The sequence below is a fragment of the Microtus pennsylvanicus genome, chromosome 18 (genome assembly GCF_037038515.1).
Source record: "Microtus pennsylvanicus isolate mMicPen1 chromosome 18, mMicPen1.hap1, whole genome shotgun sequence".
NCBI classification, from domain to species: Eukaryota; Metazoa; Chordata; class Mammalia; order Rodentia; family Cricetidae; genus Microtus; species Microtus pennsylvanicus.
In genome coordinates, this window is record NC_134596.1 from 34,877,104 (window position 1) to 34,896,405 (window position 19,302).

At 42.7% G+C, this 19,302-nt stretch overlaps 1 protein-coding gene across 31 annotated transcripts in view; it reads right to left on the reverse strand.

The window, feature by feature from the left end:
* Positions 1–19,302, reverse strand: part of Dlg2 (discs large MAGUK scaffold protein 2) — a 1,657,078-nt gene that overhangs the window by 301,789 nt on the left and 1,335,987 nt on the right. For all 31 annotated transcript variants that reach the window (XM_075952981.1, XM_075952978.1, XM_075952983.1 and 28 more), the window contains one exon: positions 4,571–4,727. In XM_075952981.1, the coding sequence (XP_075809096.1) occupies positions 4,571–4,727 (157 nt within the window). The remainder of the gene's footprint in view (positions 1–4,570; positions 4,728–19,302) is intronic.

Here is a 19,302-nt window from a genome sequence, read left to right on the forward strand (position 1 = left end):
ATTTTTCGACGGTGTGGCTTCTGGTAGGATGTCAGTGCTCCAGTGTGTGGGCTCGCGCCACCACTATGCATTTAATTGGATTATTTAGAAAAGAATAAAGAAAGGAAAATGGAAGACAAGAAGTCGGGAGTCACTGGAGTTGGTCTGGAAAGAGTAAGAAAAGAGGGGGTGGATTTGATGAAGATATATACATGTAGGCAATTCTCAAAAAAAAAGGTTGTATTAAAATCATTCTTAATTGAGAGTTGTTAGCAGTGAATAGCATCACTGAATGAAGACTTACCATGTGACATGCAGAGAGGGGGAGAGAGAAGGAGAGACAGAGAGAGAGAGAGAGAGAGAGAGAGAGAGAGAGAGAGAGAGAGAGAGAGAGAGAGAAAAGCAAGCACACTAGAACTGGCCCACTGTAAGCCATTATGAAATAGATTACTAGGAAAAGTCTATAGTCTCCATGGTGGAGTTATTCTGGTGTGAATATTATGCCCTTGATATTTTTATCATTAAAAAGATTTTCCTTTATTAGTATCTTTTTAAAGTTTTTTGTTGTTTTTATTGAGCTATACATTTTTCTCCATTTCCCTACTTTCCTCCTCTCTCCCCCTCTACCCCTTCCCTGTGACCCTCACACTCCAAATTTACTCAGGAGATCTTGTCTTTTTCTCCCTCCTGTGTAGATCCATGTATGTATCTCTTAGGGTCCTCTTTGTTGTCTAGGTTTTCTGTCTGCCCTTGATCTAGAGATTATCATCTACCACACAGCTCTCTTCTCTGTGAAGATTGCCTGAGAGTAAAACCTACTCCAACTATTCTTCCCTCTGTCTGAACTTTCTAGGTTATTAACATGAATAATTTGAAAATTAATCTTATGTGACTCAGTGTCATGTATAGAGTTTTTATTTAGCATTGATTGTGAGTCTTTGTTTTGTGTTTTCTGGGAATGCACTCCTTCTTAACATCTAGTTTAAGAGGTGGATGTGAAATCCTCTGTCTTGCACATGGCAAGTTCATAATTCTAATTTGTAGCTTCCTATCCATCTTTTATATCAGTGGAGCCTATCAAGGTCTCTTTTTTCTCTGACAGTTACCCAATGAAACTAGAATATTTAACTTGAAGTTAGATATTTGCTACTGAAAGTTAAATAAACTCAAGCAAGCTAAAAAGAAAAACAAATGTTCCCTTTTCCCTTTCAATGGGCAATAACTTCCAGATAATAATTTTTGGCATCTAATGCTTTTGCAGATGTTGTATATAATAAAAGCCATGCTCTCAGAAATCCAGAGACTGTCGTGTCTCATGAATTCTAATTTTCAAGATAGTTCCATAGTTCCATGGTTCATTCCTTACGTGATTTGTAGTCCTAAAATTAATAGTTAATTTGATAATCTATCTTTAAAGGCATAAATAATTTTGAGTTTTTTTCTTTTGAGTCATACACAATCCTTAGTCTCTGTATTTTGTCACATTGTATAGAAGTCAAAATAAAACCCTTGGCTTTCTAGGTTTCCTAACTTGGCAGAAGTAGAGAATCTGATATCACTTTCATGATATCATCTTTAATCTGAGTATAATAACGTTTAGTGTGGTCATTTGATAAATTAGTTGTAAATACTGCTAAAAAGCACCGCATGTATTAGTGCGTTAGAGCTTCTGACCACAGCATGGGTTCAGAGCAATGAGCATCAAGAGAATAACTGTGTTCTCCAGGCGGAATGCTGAGATTGCTGTGTGGAGAGAGGACTTGGGCTTTGGGTCAAGAGGAGTTAGTCTGAGTCCAGCTACACAGTCGGTAGTGATGGAGCTGCGGGGAAATTTGTCTTTCTGGAATCCCCATTCCAGTGTGGAGAGTCGAAGAAACAGGAACTTATCATGAGAGTTGGCATCTCCTTAGGGACAGACACAGCTAAATTCAGGTAAAAGTGCTTCTATCTGTGCTGTGTGAGAATGTGCTGTGACCGTGTGAATGCTGACCACGAGGAGATGACAGGATGGCCACCCAGAGATAGGTTTCTGTCTACTTACAGGGGATTTCAGAATCAGCTACAATGACTTCTTTTGAGCAGATGCTATGAAAGTCACTGTACTAAATGTTGAGAACACAAACTGCTTTAAGACAGGGAATTTTCTTTCAGAGATCTTACCAGGTAGTAAAGAAAGAGACATGCTCACAATATAGGCAATAAGGCTGAAGAGCTGCCTGGTATATATTGTATGTCATTTAAGTGTCAAAGACACAGCTCAGCCCTTGAATGACAGAAAAAGGCCCTGGCATGAGATCTTACATCTCATCTCTCAGACTCGGCATCCACTGAGCTGCAGGCTCTTGGATGGTAGAGGTCTGCTGCATTGCAGGAGAATCATAATGATCACACATAAAGTCAGGCCATCCATGCAGGCTTCTGGGACTCTCTGTACTCAGGTCAACTGCAGTGTACTTTTCAGGGAAATTGTGTACACGTGTGTGTGTGTGTGTGTGTGTGAGAGAGAGAGAGAGAGAGAGAGAGAGAGAGAGAGAGAGAGAGAGAAAGAGAGAGAGAGAGAGAGAGAGAGAGAGAGAGAGAGAGAGAGAGAAGAGTATAAGGTAGGGATAGAGAAAGAAAGAGGTAGCAACAGAATGGAAGGAGAGGAATTTGCTTTTTTGTTTAAGGGAATAGAATAAAAGCTAACAAATTAAGGTATCTTGGAAAATTCTATCTATAAATCACAGCTATAAAATGAAAACAATTTTTTCTGAGTACACAATGAGAACAAAAAGCTATGTGCTTTTATTGAATTATGAACAGTAATCTTCTATAAGAGCTAGAATCCTTATGTAATTCTCTATTATTTACATTATTACCAAAAACTCTAATACGACTATGAACATTCACAATGGATTTAACTATCCTCTGCACCAGGGAGGGTGCTTTATGTTGTGGAGACAGTCAGTAAGTACATGAACACACACAAGAGAGTAAAAGGAAGCAAGAAAAAAGGAAAACACAAAAGGGAGGAAGCAAGAAAGGAGAGGACAAGTAGAACTGGACATTCACTTCAAAATTTTACTTGTATTTTTGATAGATAGAAAATTAATTGTATAAATTAATGTGCTAAATTTTGATGTTACTCAGTATTAGTGAGCCTGATTCTCTCATGTAAACATGGGGAGATACCTGTGTGAGACCTGTAAATAAATTTTATAGTTATTAAAGAAAAATAAAATCTCTAAATATAGCATAGTACCTTAAAGTTAATACTGTATGTACTGTATTTTTATTTCTTTTCATAGTGTGTAGTCTGTGTGTGTAGACTAGAGGTTGACATTGGCTGTTTTTCTGCTGTTGGACATGGTTTTACCCTGTAAAGATTTGTTTTTTGGATTTGTTTAATGAAATGCTGAATGGTCAGTAGCCAGGCAGGAAGTATAGGAGGGGTGACCAGCCAGGAAGTAGAGGCAGGGCAACCAGAATAGGAGAATTCTGGGAAGAGGAAAGCTCAGTCTGCAGTTGCCACCCAGACACAGAAGAAGCCAGACACAGACCAAGCAAGATGTGACTGCTTCACTGAAAAAGGTACCAAGCCACGTGGCTAACACAGACAAGAATTATGGGCTAATATAAGTTATAAGAGTTAATAAGAAGCCTGAGCTACTAGGCCAAGCAGTTTATGATTAATGTAGACCTCTGTGTGTTTATTTGGACTAAATGGCTGTGGGATCTGGTGGGACGGTTACCTCTGACAACAGTTTTTCTTTGTCATTCTCCCCAAAGATCTTCCTCTCTCCACTTCTGCATCACTGGGATTATAGGTGTGTACTACTTTCTTTTTATAAGTGCTGGGGACTGAACTCAGGTCCTGAATCTTACAGACTGAGCCATTTATCTAGCCTGTTTACGTTTTTTTTTTTAAAAAATGTGTTAGATGTACTATAAGTGTGTTCTAAGTAGTTACACCACATACAGAATACTAGGAGCAATGATTAGAGATGATGGATTTATTCATCGTGGTACCCTGTGGTAAGAGATTCAGGAAAACACATATTCTTCTAAAAACATTCAGGTGTATATACTAAAGAGGTACAAGGTTTTTGTTTATCAGATGCCTTAGTAAAATGACCTTGAACTTCACTTCACTAAAATTAGTAGCAAATAGTAGATGTGTAGAAAGTTTTTACTGGTAATTCTTCTTTACATTTTTGGTTGCTGTTGCTGATAATTCTTGGACTTAGGTGAATGCTGCCCACTGCCCCCTATCCCCATCACCACACCCTGTCGCATCCTCTTACATGTTTTCTCACATATGTATGTGCACCAAACTATATTGTAAAACCGAAGTTTGAGGAATGTGGTCACAAGTTCTTGGGAGGTTATCTTTCAATAAGTAAACAATATACCATTTTAATAAGGTCTGCTTCTCAATATTCTATTGCACACAGATACATATGACCATCTAAAAGAGGATGTTAGAACCTCAACCTTTATCCAAGAGGAGTAAAGTCACCATCATCATAGACCTCTGGACCACCTAAGTGGCAATGCTCTCATTGATGCTAGGTGTGGATGGAAAGAGAGAACATGAAAGAGACATACTCACCGATAAGATCTGGTCTCCTCTCTGGAGCTCCCCACTCAGGTCTGCTGGTCCACCGGCCAGAATGAAGGATACAAAAATACCTTCTCCATCTTCCCCGCCCACAATGTTGAAGCCCAGGCCAGTGGAGCCTTTGTGAAGGACTACCTTGCGGGGCTCCCTGTAGAAACAAACGGAGAACACAGCTCACAGGGTGACCCTGCTCAGATTCCGTTCTCTTTTACTATTGTGAGAATATGTGATACCAACTGTTCACCATCTGCTACAACGACAGTGGCTTCCCATGGTAAGGATTCACTTGCAGATGACGAAAAGACCTATGTGGGCAGATACCTGAGTTCTCCATCAGCATCTCATGCAACACCATTCCTGAAACACCTTCAAGCAGCGTTTCTTCCACTTTTCTCTTTAAAAGTATCTGTAATTGTATTGACCATACAGTACTCAGTAGACTGGCAAGGCGAAGAAATAAAGGAGAGATGATGAGAGGACAGGTACCAATAAGACTGAATCTTGTCAGTGGTGGAATGCCCTGGAATTTCTGAGGCAGCAAGACTGTTTCAGTAAAGAAGATTAAGAAGTGTCCATGAACACTGTTGAGCTGCAGACTTGATGGGAGGCAGGAAAACCAGCTCAAATACATAAAACAGGGACAGGAGGAGGGCTGGCCACAGTGAGGATGCAAATGAGTGACAGAGGAGAGAGGAACTTGAAGAAAGATGTGGTGGGACATCAGGGAAGGGGAGAGGGCTACTAAGTAACTGTCAGAAAGAGAAGGCACGGGCTGCAGGCGTGAGGGGATGGCGTGAGGGGATGATAATGAGGCATTTCCTGTTCCAGCTAATAGTCACACACCCCTGTGGAGACACTCTGCAGCAGATGGAGACAAACGAGAATTGAGAATCCCGGAGAAACCAAGAACCAAAACCAAACAAACAAGACAAAACTAAGCAAACAACAACAACAGCAACAACAGAAACCCCAGTAAGACAAAACAAAACACCTGAGTTAAAGAACACACAGGTTGATCCATTTCCCCCTCCCTTATACACATTAGTGACATACATGCCTGTGGAGGCTAGAGGTGGTGGACTTCAGGTGACAGTCCCAAGGCACTGTCTACTTCCTGAGGCAGTATTTCTCACCCACTTTGAACTCACTGATTAGGTTAAGCTGACTGGCTAGCTCCAGGGATTCACCTGTTTCTGCCTCTAATAGTGAGATTGCAAGTGTGTGCCAGCGTTCCTGAATATTTTTGTGGCTCCTGGGGTTTGAACTCATGTCAGGTGCTTACTTGGCAAACACTTTCGCAATCAAGTAATTTCTCCAGCACCTAATTCAATTTTCTTTAAAAATTATTATTATTTTATCGTGTATGTGTGTGTGTGTTCCAGAGGCCAGCTTTTGGGAGTCGGTTCTTTCATTTTTCTATGGGTTCTAAGGGTCAGCCTCCCATCATCAGGCTAGTGCTGTTACTTTTTTTTTTTTTTTTTAATTTTTTGAGACAAGGTTTCTCTGTGTAGCTTTGGAGCCTGTCCTAGAACCCGCTCTGTAGACCAGGCTGGGCTTGAACCTCAGAGACACCCACCACTCCCACCCCCCTCCTCGCTTCTGCCTCCCTAGTGCTGGGATTAAAGGTGTGGGCCACCACTGCCAGGCTGCGGTTAGTTAACTTTTACCAGCTGAGCCATCTCACCAGCTCCTCATTCAGTTTTTCTTAACAGCAACTAAAAAAAAAAATTAATAAATTGTGTTCTGTCAGCCTTAAATGTGACCAAGGAGCCTTCCTGACATCTACCTTTCTCCTCTAAGTATCTCAGTTCCAATACTAAAGTTCCTTTATTTTCCTCTCAGTGATATATGGCTAGTCAAGACCATCCCATATGTTGTTATGCTAATAATAAGACAAGTCTATTTGTAAGCACATTTCCATGCTTAAAACGATAGATCTATGTTGAACCTCATTATAAGAATGTAAAATGCACATCCCAGCTTAAACCTTAAGTAATATGGTAAATAGGGCTATGTTGTCAAAGGAAAATCAACACATAGTTAATTCACTATATTCTATATTGGATAGGCACTAACTAACTGCACCAGGACTTTTTCTAGGTGGGTGGGTCATCAAAATGTTTTCAATATACATGAAATATTCGTGTCCTGGTGAATTTGCATTCTGATAATAAGCCACAGACCCAGCAAATGAATTATTCTTTGTTATGTTAGAAATCAGTATTTGGAGAAAAAGAGAAAGCAGAACGATATCCGGTGAGGGGTTCTCAGCCTAGGCTGTGCAGGCTGGGCAGGACTATGATGAGGACTCGGGTAGTCATGCAGGTACCCAAATGTAGGTACTGCAGCTTGAAGAGGTACTGACAATACCCAGACCTTAGTGTGTGTGGATTCTGATGTCAAAGAAGAACCAGGACACCAACATGATGAGCTATGATAACGGCTCCGAAAATTCTCGTCAGTCAATTCCAGTGTCACCGAGTGTTGGCAAGTGCTGGCTGTTTTTCCTCATTGGAGGCTCTTGGGGTTTAGCGGGCTAAGACATTTTTGGTAATAAGCTGTCATGTGCTAGAGCCTGTATAATGTTTTCTGTAGGGAGCTGATCTGTTTAAACCCAGGTGCATGCTCACGTAGAACGATGTTTCCCCCACGGAGCATTTTCCCCCGACGCCAGCTGGGGAGTCTGAGATTTAGCTCCCTACCAGAGAGGGGAGCAGCGGAGAATTTCAGCGATTCGGCCTTCTCTCGCATATGTAACAGGAGTGCAGAATTTCGGGGTGGTTGCGACCTCACATATCCTTCACTGGAGTGTGGACTGGAGCCCAGGGGTTGTATGAAGTTGCGATAGAAGCTCAGTTTCCGTGGGGGTGCTGCTGACACTACTTGGCCAAGGTTTCAAGACCTGCTGGTTATTTTTACTATTTCTGTGAGAAACTACTATGACCAAAATATCCTCAGGGAAGGGAGGGTTTTTTCAGCTTATAGTTCTAACGGGGTAGAATCCATGATGATAGGGAAGGCATGGTAGCCAGAGACAAAAGGACCACATTTTTATCCACACACAAGGAGCAGCAAGCAGAATTATAAAACCTAAAGCCTGCCCCCAGTGACATAATTCCTCCCTCAAGTCTCTACTTCTTAGAGGTTCCTTTGAAGTGGCCCATCCCCTCTTATACCAGGACTCACCCTAACGAGGCCAGTTGTCCATCGCCCCTTCTCCCCCTGCCCCCCGTATTACTCCACCATCCTATGTTGACTCTTCAATCAGACCCTCCAGGAAGTATGTCCAGTTTGGTAGTCAGTCAGGGTCCTACCCAGCCACAAGCAGCAACTGTTCTTGCTGTTTTCAGTCAAACCGCCGACAACCCCTGACACAAGAAACAGACCCCTGAAACTAAACACAATTGCTGACCAGATGTCATGAGCCAATCATAAAATGATTCTGTACCAGTAAGGGTCTGTGCCCAATCATTTTAAAGTACATTTAACCACAACTGTAATTTTCCTAATCCCACGTAAAAGGAGCCTGTGAGCTTTCCTTGGGGTCGCCATTTGCCACCGTTATCAGATGGTTGACCCCTGCATGCTGGAGTTTTTTATTAAACATTCTTGCTGATTGCATACGTGATTGTCGGTCTTTTATAGGACTGTTGGCGGGCCCTAACATCCACTACCTCTCCAATCAGCATCACCACAAGGTACTTAGCACTCAACTACATGAGCCTATGCGGGACATTTCTCATTTGCATCACACAAATGTAGTACGACTTTCCTCTTGCCCTTTCTGCTGCACTGATGCTGATCTGGGTAAAAGCTCAGTTCTCATTCTGTCTGTTCAGTGGAAGAAGTAAGTAGATAGCTATCTTATAATTGTTTTCCCTGGTTGCTTGGCAGAGATATAGAGAAGTTTACCTCTCTGGGAAGACCCATGCTAGCACGGGTCGTCGGTGTGTGTGTGGGGGGGGAGACTTCATTCCTTGCACGCTTGCCTACAGCAGGGCTGGAATAGCATTATTAAAACTGTGACAGCATGCACAATAACCGCGTACGTTTATGTCAGACAAAATCCTGGCAGTGAGAGGGGAAAGCTGGTACAAAGTCCCACCCTAACCAAAGAGAAGCTGTTTGCGATTGATACCAACTGGGAAAGGGGAGATTAGTTTTCTCTAATAGAGTGATGCTGGGTATTTCCACTACACTCCAGGGCAGGCCTCATGGTCAGGAGAAGTAGGCCAAGACAAAATGGACTCTTTGTTTTTTGTTGTTGTTATTATTTGGTGGTTTTTGTCTGTGTAGTCTGAACCTAATGTTTGTTTTTTTTGTTTCATTTTTATTGTTTGTTGGGGAGGGGGCAGGGGAGAAGAGAGAGAACATGAAGTTGGGTGTTGTGCAGCAGTTTTCTCTGAGATGGAAACAGTTCATACTAGAGAGAAGCTGCTTAAAACTTAAAGTAAACAACTCAAAACAGCTTCAGGAAGTCCCTGAAACTGACCAGATACACTAGGCCTATTCTTCCCACAAGCAAACAATAAAGACTGAGAGAGCCTCTGAACAAGATAGGCTGCTCCAAATCAGGAGCAGAAGGAGAGAGAGCACGAGCATGGAACTCAGGACCGCGAGGGGTGCACCCACACACTGAGACAATGGGGATGTTCTATTGGGAACTCAGCAAGGCCAGCTGGCCTGGGTCTGGAAAAGCCTGGGATAAAACCGGACTCTCTGAACATAGCGGACAATGAGGACTACTGAGAACTCAAGAACAATGGCAATGGGTTTCTGATCCTACTGCACGCACTGGCTTTGTGGGAGCCTAGGCAGTTTGGATGCTCAACTTACTAGACCTGGATGGAGGTGGGGGTTCCTTGGACTTCCCACAGGACAGGGAACCCTGATTGCTTTTCGGGCTGGGGGGAGACTTAATTGGGGGAGGGGGAGGGAAATGGGAGGCGGTGGCGGGGAAGAGACAGAAATCTTTAATAAATAAATAAATTAATAAAAAAATTAAAAAAAAAGATAGGCTGCTACAAAGAAGACTGAGATCAGACTGGCTGGCTGAAGACGCAGAAACCAGGGTGGCCTGGAAGAGGATTAGGTCAACTAAGGTACCTGGAAAGAACATTCTCCAGTCTGTGGAGTGGCCAAAGGTTCTGTAGTGTGTGTGCTCCAGGTTCTCAGCGTTTGTGAGCTGTTACCCAGTCTGGGAAGGGCTTTGGTGATTCAAGTGCTGAATTACTTCTGCTCCTGGAAATAACCCATTACCCACACTCTTGTAAGCAAACTCATTGGTCCACCAAGGTGGACTGTGGTGGTATCTCTACTTTGGTCTACTGTGGGCTTCCTGTTTGGGGGTAGTGGATGGGTATGCTGTGTCTTTCCAGGAAACGTCTTGACATACAATAGGCGGGTAGGGAGATGGGGAGGATTTGGTAGAACTAGGGTAGGATAAAGGATGTGATAAAAATATATTGTATGAAATGTTTATAAAAATAAAAGAATTCTCTGCTTTTTTTTTCCCCTTGGGAACTCATCCTTCTCCCAGACACTAGTCTGGAGAGAAAGGGTTGACTTTATGGTTTTGGCTTGTTTGTGCCTGTTGGCAGATGAAGAATGCAGCCTTCTCCAGTGTCTTTCCATTGTATATAAGATACAAAAAAAAAAAAAAAAAAGAAAAAAGGAAGTTCTAGGAACTCATTCCTGCCCTTTCATGCCTTCTGTGAGACAGTTTGCTTCTTCTTCAGATGGTTTTCTAGCTTTTGGAAATTTCCAGTTTGCAGGGTTTTTTATGTTCAAAGTTTTTTTTTTTTAATGTTTATCTGTTAAAGAAGAGGGACGATTAGCAAGGAGTGGACAGGTACACGTGCCATCTAGTCCTGGACAGACTGTGCGTTGCATGTGTGACAGGAGCTTAGCACTGCAGGGTGGTGGCTAGCTCACAGGTACTTCCTCAGAATGTGTAGTGGGGCCCAGGCATCAGCACTTCCTTAGCTCAGCAAGAGACTCAACAGTGAGGAGAAATACAGGAAATGGCTATTGAGACAATACACAAACTCCCGTAGTGATGGAGGCCTGCACTTCAGATTATGATTATTTATGCAAATGTATTTCCCTCTTTCTAGGGCTTTAATCGGGAATTGAAAAATTCGTACACAGCAGGGATGGTAAAGACCCTGTGAGTGAGTGACGCAGGAGCCATTGCCGTGTGCCTCAGCTAGAGAGGGCTGCAACTAACTAGCTCTAGAAGACAATTTCAAGTAGGAATTGCCTCATTTGAACACTGCCTCATTCTCCAGTCTTTATCTAAAGATAAGCCACAAACCTAGATTTTATGTAAATTTTCTAACATCTTAAATCACTAATGATTAAAAAAAAGCTCAAAGCACCAACTCTAACTGTCTCTGCTATGGACCCAACTAGGGGCTGCCAGTGTGAGGTGGCATTATATGCAGTTTCGGGGCACATCTGATTCCGGTTTGCAGCTTTCTCATCAGTAGGGCTTGGTGTGGATGTGGATGTGACATCTGGTGATTCTTTGTGCTTTTATGAGTCTATGTTCAGTGCCATTTCTATCCTTCCCTTTTTGAGTTCACTCACTCTAGAATAATCGTCCCTCTTGTTGCATTTTTCCTTCATCTTCTTTCTGCTCTTTTGGCAGGACAATTGGATAAAGACGCATCATCTTTATGATGGCCTACTCTCAAGCATTTGAAGCCACGGTTCTCTTGCCTGCATGCTTGTTGTCGAGGAATACCTCTGGATCTGATGAATGTAATGTCTTGAGTTTCTGTAAAGTGTATTTTGTGGGAGGCATTGTGGCTTCCAGACAGGCCACAGTCTCCTGGTGTTTAGTGTTAGTTTCATCTAGAAGAATGCTCAACAAGACTTGATGAATAAATACATAAACCAACATACATAGTTACAAAGAATGCACACAATTCTCATATGGAAACACCGTCTCTAATTTGCTGTGCTTTTCTTCTTCCAGAATCCAGATGGTCTCAGATCATTACAAGCCATTATCACAGATCATTATATACTAATAGTAGAACAAAATTCTTACCCCCCATTCTTTATTCATGATGGGGTGCAGGTCACTTGACTGATCATCTGGGAGCTCTCCCTGTCACTCTCCTCAGATGCCCAATTCTCAATTGAGCTGGAAGCTTCCTCTAGCATTATATCCATGTGGCCATCATAATACTTATTGTCCTGGCTTGGTTTACACATATCCCTCTCCAGCTCTCGTAATTAATTTGAGAGCCGTGGCCATACCATTTGTTTCTTTGTCTTCAATACTTAGCACATAATTAAGCCTTTCTATTTTGTAATTGCAGTTTTCATATTCCATCTTAAATGTGGACTCTGCAGAAGCTGGAACCAACTATCTGTAATACCAGCATGTTCCGAAAGGACACATATTCATTACGATATGTGCTTGGTTCATTCAGCTACTCTGTTAGTAAACAGACACTTCTAGAATGCTTACTCTGTAATGGGCTTCGTGAATGCAAATATTAAAGAGTCGGGGGTTGGAGGACCTAATTGAAAACAAATAAGATTTAAGAATACTGCAATGACAGAGGTTCAGGGGCAATAAGCTATTAAGAGTGAAGAGTAACTAATCTAAAAAGAGTTTATCCTTGTATTATCATTACTTCCGGAAACACATTCTACTCTCTTAATGCAGTTTTACTTTTCTCTTAACATGATACAAAAAGCTTCCCCCTTTACATTATAAAACCCTACTATAAAACCCCTGAATGTTAGGCAACTGGAGAAAGGCCAGTTTGTTCTGCTCCAAGCTGTGTAAGGTCAGCTGTAGCACACACTTGCTTAGGTGTCGTCCCAGAGGACGATCTAAGGCAGCTGGGGAGTATTGGGGAAAGGAGTGCCATAGAACTTTTTTTTTAATTCTGATGGCTCAAGTGGGTTCAGGATTCAAGGGGAAAATGACCACTTAAATCTGAAGGTCTGGATCTCCTGGATCAACTGGGGGAAGGAGGTTTGGCAAAGGGGAAAGGATAGGGGATGAGACAATGGAACGGGATGGTGGAGTTGGGGGAAGGATGGGATGGGAAAGCCATGAAAGAGATATCTTGATAGAGAGAGCCATATGGTGTTAGGGAGAAACCTGGCACTAGGGAAAGTCCCAGGAGTCTATAGGGATGAGCCCAGCTAAGACTCCTAACAATAGTGGGGAGGGTTCCTGAACTAGCCTTCCCCTGTAATCAGATTGGCGAATACTCCAACTGCCATCATAGAGCCTTTATCCAGTCATTGATGGAACCAGATGTAGAGATCCACAAACACTAGGTCAAGTTCTGGGAATCCAGTTGAAGAGAAGAAGGAAGGACTATGTGAACAAGGGACGTCAAGGTCAAAAAGGGGAAATCAACAGAGACAGCTGAACCAAGTTTGGAGGCACTCATAAACTCTAGACCGACAGATGTGGAGTCTCCATGGGACCCAACCAGGCCATCTACATGTGGAAGACAGTTGTTAGCTTGGTCTATCTGAGGGGACCCTGGCAGTAGGACCAGGATCTATCCCTCGTGCATGAACTAGCTTGTTAGTGCCCATTCTCTAGAGTGGGATGCCATGGTCACCCTTAATGACCAGGGAAGGGGCCTGGTCCTGCCTCAACTTAATGAGCCAGGCTTTGTTGACTTCCCATTGGAGGCCTTACCCTTTGGGAGGAGTGGATGGGGGTGGGTGGGTTGGAAGGAGGCGAGGGGGAGGGGTGAGAGGGAGAACTGGGGTTAAAATGTAAAATTAAAAAAAATACATGTATATATTTAAATATATACATAAAAGAATGTATTTATCATCTTTTAAAACATGTCTATTTATGTCATTCTTCACTCAGAAGCCTTCAGTGTGCCCTCTGGATGGTCTACATTTCTAAGAGTAACAATCAGCATTCTTCATCACATGACCTTTATCCACTTCGGTGGTGCCTAACTTCACCATTTTCCTTTTGTGCTAATCTTAGCCAAGCTTCAGAACACAGGCGCTCACACTGGGCTGTTGCATGCCTCCCTAGCTCTTCAAGGGGTCTTCTTTGTCTGGGATGATGCTTCCTCTTGCTATTCTTACCTTTCTAATGAACTTCTGCTCAACTTCAACTCCAAAATCTGGTGCTGTCTCCTCTCTGCTCCCCCATCCTTCCCAACAAATGAAATGACAACCCTTTTCTTTATTTGAGATGGAGGAGTCTCACTGTGGTGCCCAGGCCAGATTGAAACTCTTGGATTCAAGTGATCCTCCACCCAAGACTTGCGACTGCTAGCATTGTGGGCATATGCTGCTGTGCCCACATTAGTTTCTTTCCCTTCAGAAAGCACACTATCAGGGAGAGAGTGATTTCCCAGAGGTTACAAGCACTGGCTGCTCTTCCTGAGGTTCTGAGTTCAATTCTCAGCCACCCCCCTCCCCATGGCTACTTATAACCATCTATGGGATCCAGTGTGCCCTTTCCTGATCCGCAGATGTACATGCCAAGAACACATCAATATACATAAATCAGTAAATCTTTTTTTTTTTTTTTTGCTTTTTTGAGACAGGGTTTCTCTGTGGCTTTGGAGCCTGTCCTGGAACTAGCTCTGTAGACCAGGCTGGTCTCGAACTCACAGAGATCCGCCTGCCTCTGCCTCCCGAGTGAAATCAGTAAATCTTAAAACAAAAAGAAAGCACACTGTCACTTCATTGACACCTCTCTAGCTTTCCTTACTACTTAGGCCTGGCTTTATCTTCCCATCTACACGACGAATCTGTGTTACTCAGAAGAATAAACACCTTCATCTTTTTCGTGTTATGTTTTTGTTTGGAGTTTTGGAAGGTCCTATATACAAAGCACATGCGAGTCACACCACGGATAGGTACCACACAGAAGGAAACTCCAGGGCAGTGTTGGGGAGAAATGAAGCAGAGCTGTGCTTCTATAAAAGTGGGGACCAGTGCAGGGGATGCTGCATCCTACAGCTCAGGCTCTGTGCTTGAGTGATGCTGGGACTAGCGTGGAGCTTATAAGGAAGCCATCAAACTCAGGGAAGACAATGAGCCAAAAGCACAGAGAAAACTAAAACGTAAAAGGAAAGGAGATATTGAAGTCCTATTTCCAGTCATGTGATCGATGGAATGTCTCAAAAAAAAAAATCCTCTCATGAAAGACAGCTGAAAACTGAACAGAATAGTTATTTTTAAAGGCCTAGTTAACATAAACCAGAGGGCTTTTCAGGGGTTAGGAACGAAACAGAAATGTAAATCCAGAAAAAGGAAGCTGAACAGTGAGTTAGTCCAGGTCCAAGCGTAAAGGTTTAGCGAACCAGTGAGGTCTGTATGGAGAGCAGGACTGTGGGGGCCCAGAGACAAGGTTGACTGGAGAGTCTTCCTGAAACTGAACTCTGAAAGGCAGCATCGTACACAGAAGGATACACAAAAACACAAATGCAAAACTAATAGCTTCTCTGTGCTATCAAACATACAAACCGGAACTCGACATAAGCAAAACAGGCCTGGAGAACTAATCTTTAATATTGAGGAGGTCATATGGTAGGAACAGAATTCATAGATCTGGGTAAATCGGGAGAGGGACAGAGAATCTGTCTGGCTTGTAGGTGACAGGGGTGGGTGAGGGATCTCCAGTGTAGTGAGGCTGCTGTATGCTTCAGCTCCGGCTTGCTCCATGTGGAGAACGTGAATATACTGTCATGACTGATCAGGATGGCTCACGACGAAGGTTCATCTGGTTGTCCTAGCTCAACAGCAGCGCCCATGAAGACAGCTAGCTGATGTACCTCCCTCAGAGTCTGGGCGTCCCAGACCATCAGTTCATTAAAACCTGTCTTCACAGAGTGAGTGTTTCTGAATGAGCATATTCTGGTATCTTAAGGAGTTATATTATCGTTGTAAAATAAAGGTAACAGTCTAGCATGTGAACTTGATCACCCCTCAACACACAGACAGAAATTAAGTTTCAGGGGGTGTGAGCCTAAGCGCCAGCTCATTAATCACTGTGATGGCCCAGTAGAACCGTTACCCTCTTACATCGTGTCTGCAGAGATGACCAGCCTCCCAGAACCCTTGCTCCTGTATTTCTCTCTAAGTGCAACGCTTTGAGTTAGTAAGGAAAAGAGACGGTGGTAGATTAAAGAAGTGGCCTGTGTTGTTTTTCACAATGGGAAAATATTTATAAGTATAACCTGGAGGGGGAACGGGAGTGGTGGACACGCGGAGGCCAAGTGCAGCAAGCTTCAAAGCTGTGCAGAAATGGTTACACATGTCGCATAGCTTCCTGAGCTGGCTCCTCACACAGCGCATGTTACACCTTCAAGGAGTGGGGGCAGTCAAACAGCCAGTCAAGTAGAGAAAGGAATTCCATTGAAGTGTTGTTGCAAGGACGTGCTACAGTGATACATTTCGATTCTGGCATTACGCCCTGGGGATCTATGTTGGACTTTAGGTAAGCAATAGAAGGTAGGCCGATTTCAGCAAGACAGTCACAACACAGCTATTGAGTCTGGGTTAAATGTAGTGTGGTTGGTTGGCAGTGAGGTTGAATAAAACCCACAAAACCATTAGATGATGATAGTCTGTGGTGTGCTGTGATACTAGGACAGACTACAGGCAGTAGAGTAGACAGATCTGTGTTTGAATCATACTCTTATTAAAAGATGAATATTCTAGGAGATTAAATCTTGGTAGATTTATTTCATGATGTTATAAAGGTGATCATAAACAATATATTAAGTTCCCAGCTCATACAACCAGTGTTCAATCAACATTAACCCACTGCTGCTATTGTTAGAGGAGGCCACTTATTTGTTTCCGGCTGCTCAGCCCCGAAATAATGCCACAGAAACCATACTATTTGCAACACTGTTTGGCCAATAGCTTAAGCATATTTCTGGCTAACTCATATCTTTTTTTTTTTTTTTTTTTTTGGTTTTTCGAGACAGGGTTTCTCTGTAGCTTTGGTGCCTGTCCCGGAACTAGCTCTTGTAGACCAGGCTGGCCTCGAACTCCCAGAGATCCGCCTGCCTCTGCTTCCCGAGTGCTGGGATTAAAGGCGTGTGCCACCACTGCCCGGCTCTAACTCATATCTTAAATTAACCCATCTCCATTAATCTATTGCCACGAGGCTCTGGCTTATTGGATAAAGTTTCAGCATCTGTCTCTGACAGGGCTACATGGCTTCTCTCCCCCAAGCCTATGTACGTTTTTTAAACACACCGTGTCTCATTTAGAGATCTTTTATTTCTGAATCTGTCCTTATTGTGTATCTGTAATACTTTTTTTTTAAGGTTTATTTATTTGTTATGTACACAGTGTTTAGCCTCCATGCCTGCAGGCCAGAAGAGGGCACCAGATTTCATTACAGATGGTTGTGAGCCACCATGTGGTTGCTGAGAATTGAACTCAGGGCCTCTGGAAGGGCAGTCAGTGCTCTTAACCTATGAGCCATCTCTCCAGCTCTGTAATACTTTTTTTTTTTAACCAGGGCTAAGTGCTTCTTAAAAACCTAAGTGGCAGTCTTGCTAGGACAAACAAGGCCCTGCCTGCTTGCTCCGCCTAGTCCAGCATGGCGGAGCTGTTTATTGCCTCTGAGAACCATGCTCAGAGTCTCATTTTTAGGCACACAGCCAGTCTATGTTGCCATTAAGCAAGTTGTAGCGCTCTATTCACAAACCCCATTTAAATGCTCAACCTCCTAAAAGAGCCAGAGGTTGCGCTGGCAGCACTGCCTGGAAAGCCGGCATTTCAAAACCACTCGGCTTTTTTTCTGCTACTGCTGAATCAGGAAAATCTCTCTTACAGGAGCTGTAGCATGCTGCCAACAAGCAGAACCCATCTGAAAAAAAATGTGACTAAACTTCATTTTTAATGTCTAGAATTTCTTTCTAAGCCCCCTCAGGTTTTACATGGATTTAGGCAGTCCCACGTTGGTACACCAATTTGTAGTAGGACACTGCTTGTTTGTTTTCCCAGCTGCCCAGACTCCCAAAATAATCACACAGAAACTGTATTAATTAAGTCACTGCTTGGCCAGTCACTTAAGTGTATTGCTAGCTAGCTCTTACATCTAGGATTAACCCAGTTCCAGTATTTTATATTTTACCACAGGGCTTGTGGCCTACCAGCAAGGTTCCATGGCTTCTCCTTGACTCCACCTCCTTTCTCCCAGCATTCAGTTTAGTTTTCCCTACCTAGCTCTGTTCTACCCTGTCACGGGCCCGAAACAGCTTTTTTTTATTAACCACTGGTATTCCCAGCATACAGAGGGGAATTCCACATCATTCATGACTTATGATCACTAGACAGCAGACAGATACACATAAAATAATCAATGAGCAACGCAAGACTCCATGTGGTAAGTAGTAAATGAACGCTGAGGGTGATGAGAGAACTCTGTGTTAAGGGAATGATGAAGATGTTGAAAGGTAGACATGACCTGGGTATGGATGGCTGGGTAAATATTAGATAAATAGATAGGGAAGTGATAAGTACAAGCTACCTTCAAGAAGACTGAGCTCAAGGGAGGAACGAACATGGTATGTGCTTGAAGAAGAGGACATCTATCAATTTCATCAGCATCAAAGAAAACTGGAAGATGACAGAGGAAAACCGGGAGGATGCCAGATGCCAAGGTAGGAATTCAGACTTTGGTGAACTGGGTTTCCACACCCACCAGATACTGTGAATGGGTGACTTCTGTCTGAAGCCTGAGCTGCTTACTTCTGTTGTGCTTGCTCTCTGACTTTGCACGTTAGCTCTCCAGGAGCTAAGTTAAACGTGTGAAGACTTTCTACAGACAGTTACTGCAAAGTGAGGGGACGTGGCTGAAGCTGTGTAAGCGACGTCTGAGTCTGGGCTGCTCAGATCCATCCTGCAGACTTCCTGAGAACCACTCTGGGCTCTCTTCTCTAGGGAAAATCCTGGAATTAGTTACACATCTGAGATTACATATGCTATCCAGGGCAAAAAGAGTCAACGAGACAGGTCAAATCATATTTTATCCCCACAGCCATAAATCAGCCATAGATTAGTTTCAATCAGTTTGATTTTGAAATATATGGAGCTTTTGCTTATTCATATATCAAGTATGATAATATAATCTATGTATTTCATTTCAATTTTTCTTGGTCTAAGTTTAGTACAAAGATAGAGGAGCAGTTAAGTCTTGATCTCATGTGTATTCACTTTTCCATAATCATACCTTCTAAACATTTTACCTCCAAAAGAAAAGAAGACATGCTTCCCTTCTATTTTTCTTTGCTTTTATATTATTTTATCTGAAAACTTTCCCATTAAATTACATATATTATCTACAATATCAGGAATTTACTTCTTCTTCCTATTGTATTTTATGTTTTAAAACCATTGTTGATTATTAAAAATTGTTATCTTGCCAGGTGGTGGTGACTCATGCCTTTAATCCCAGCACTTGGGAAGCAGAGGTAGGTGGATCTTTGTGAATTCAAGGATAGCCTGGTCTACAGAATGAGTTCCAAGACAGCCAGGGCTGTTACACAGAAAACCCTGTCTCGAAAACAACAACAAGAACAAAATTGTTATCTTAAATAAAACTACAACCTCTGTACAGTTTTTGATTGTTGTGTTATATGGTCTCAAGTGATCCATAATTGGTGAAATGTTGAAATACATTGCAAGAGCCAAGGTATAATCATACCTATTATTCAAGAACAGGGACTGACTTTGACAGTTTT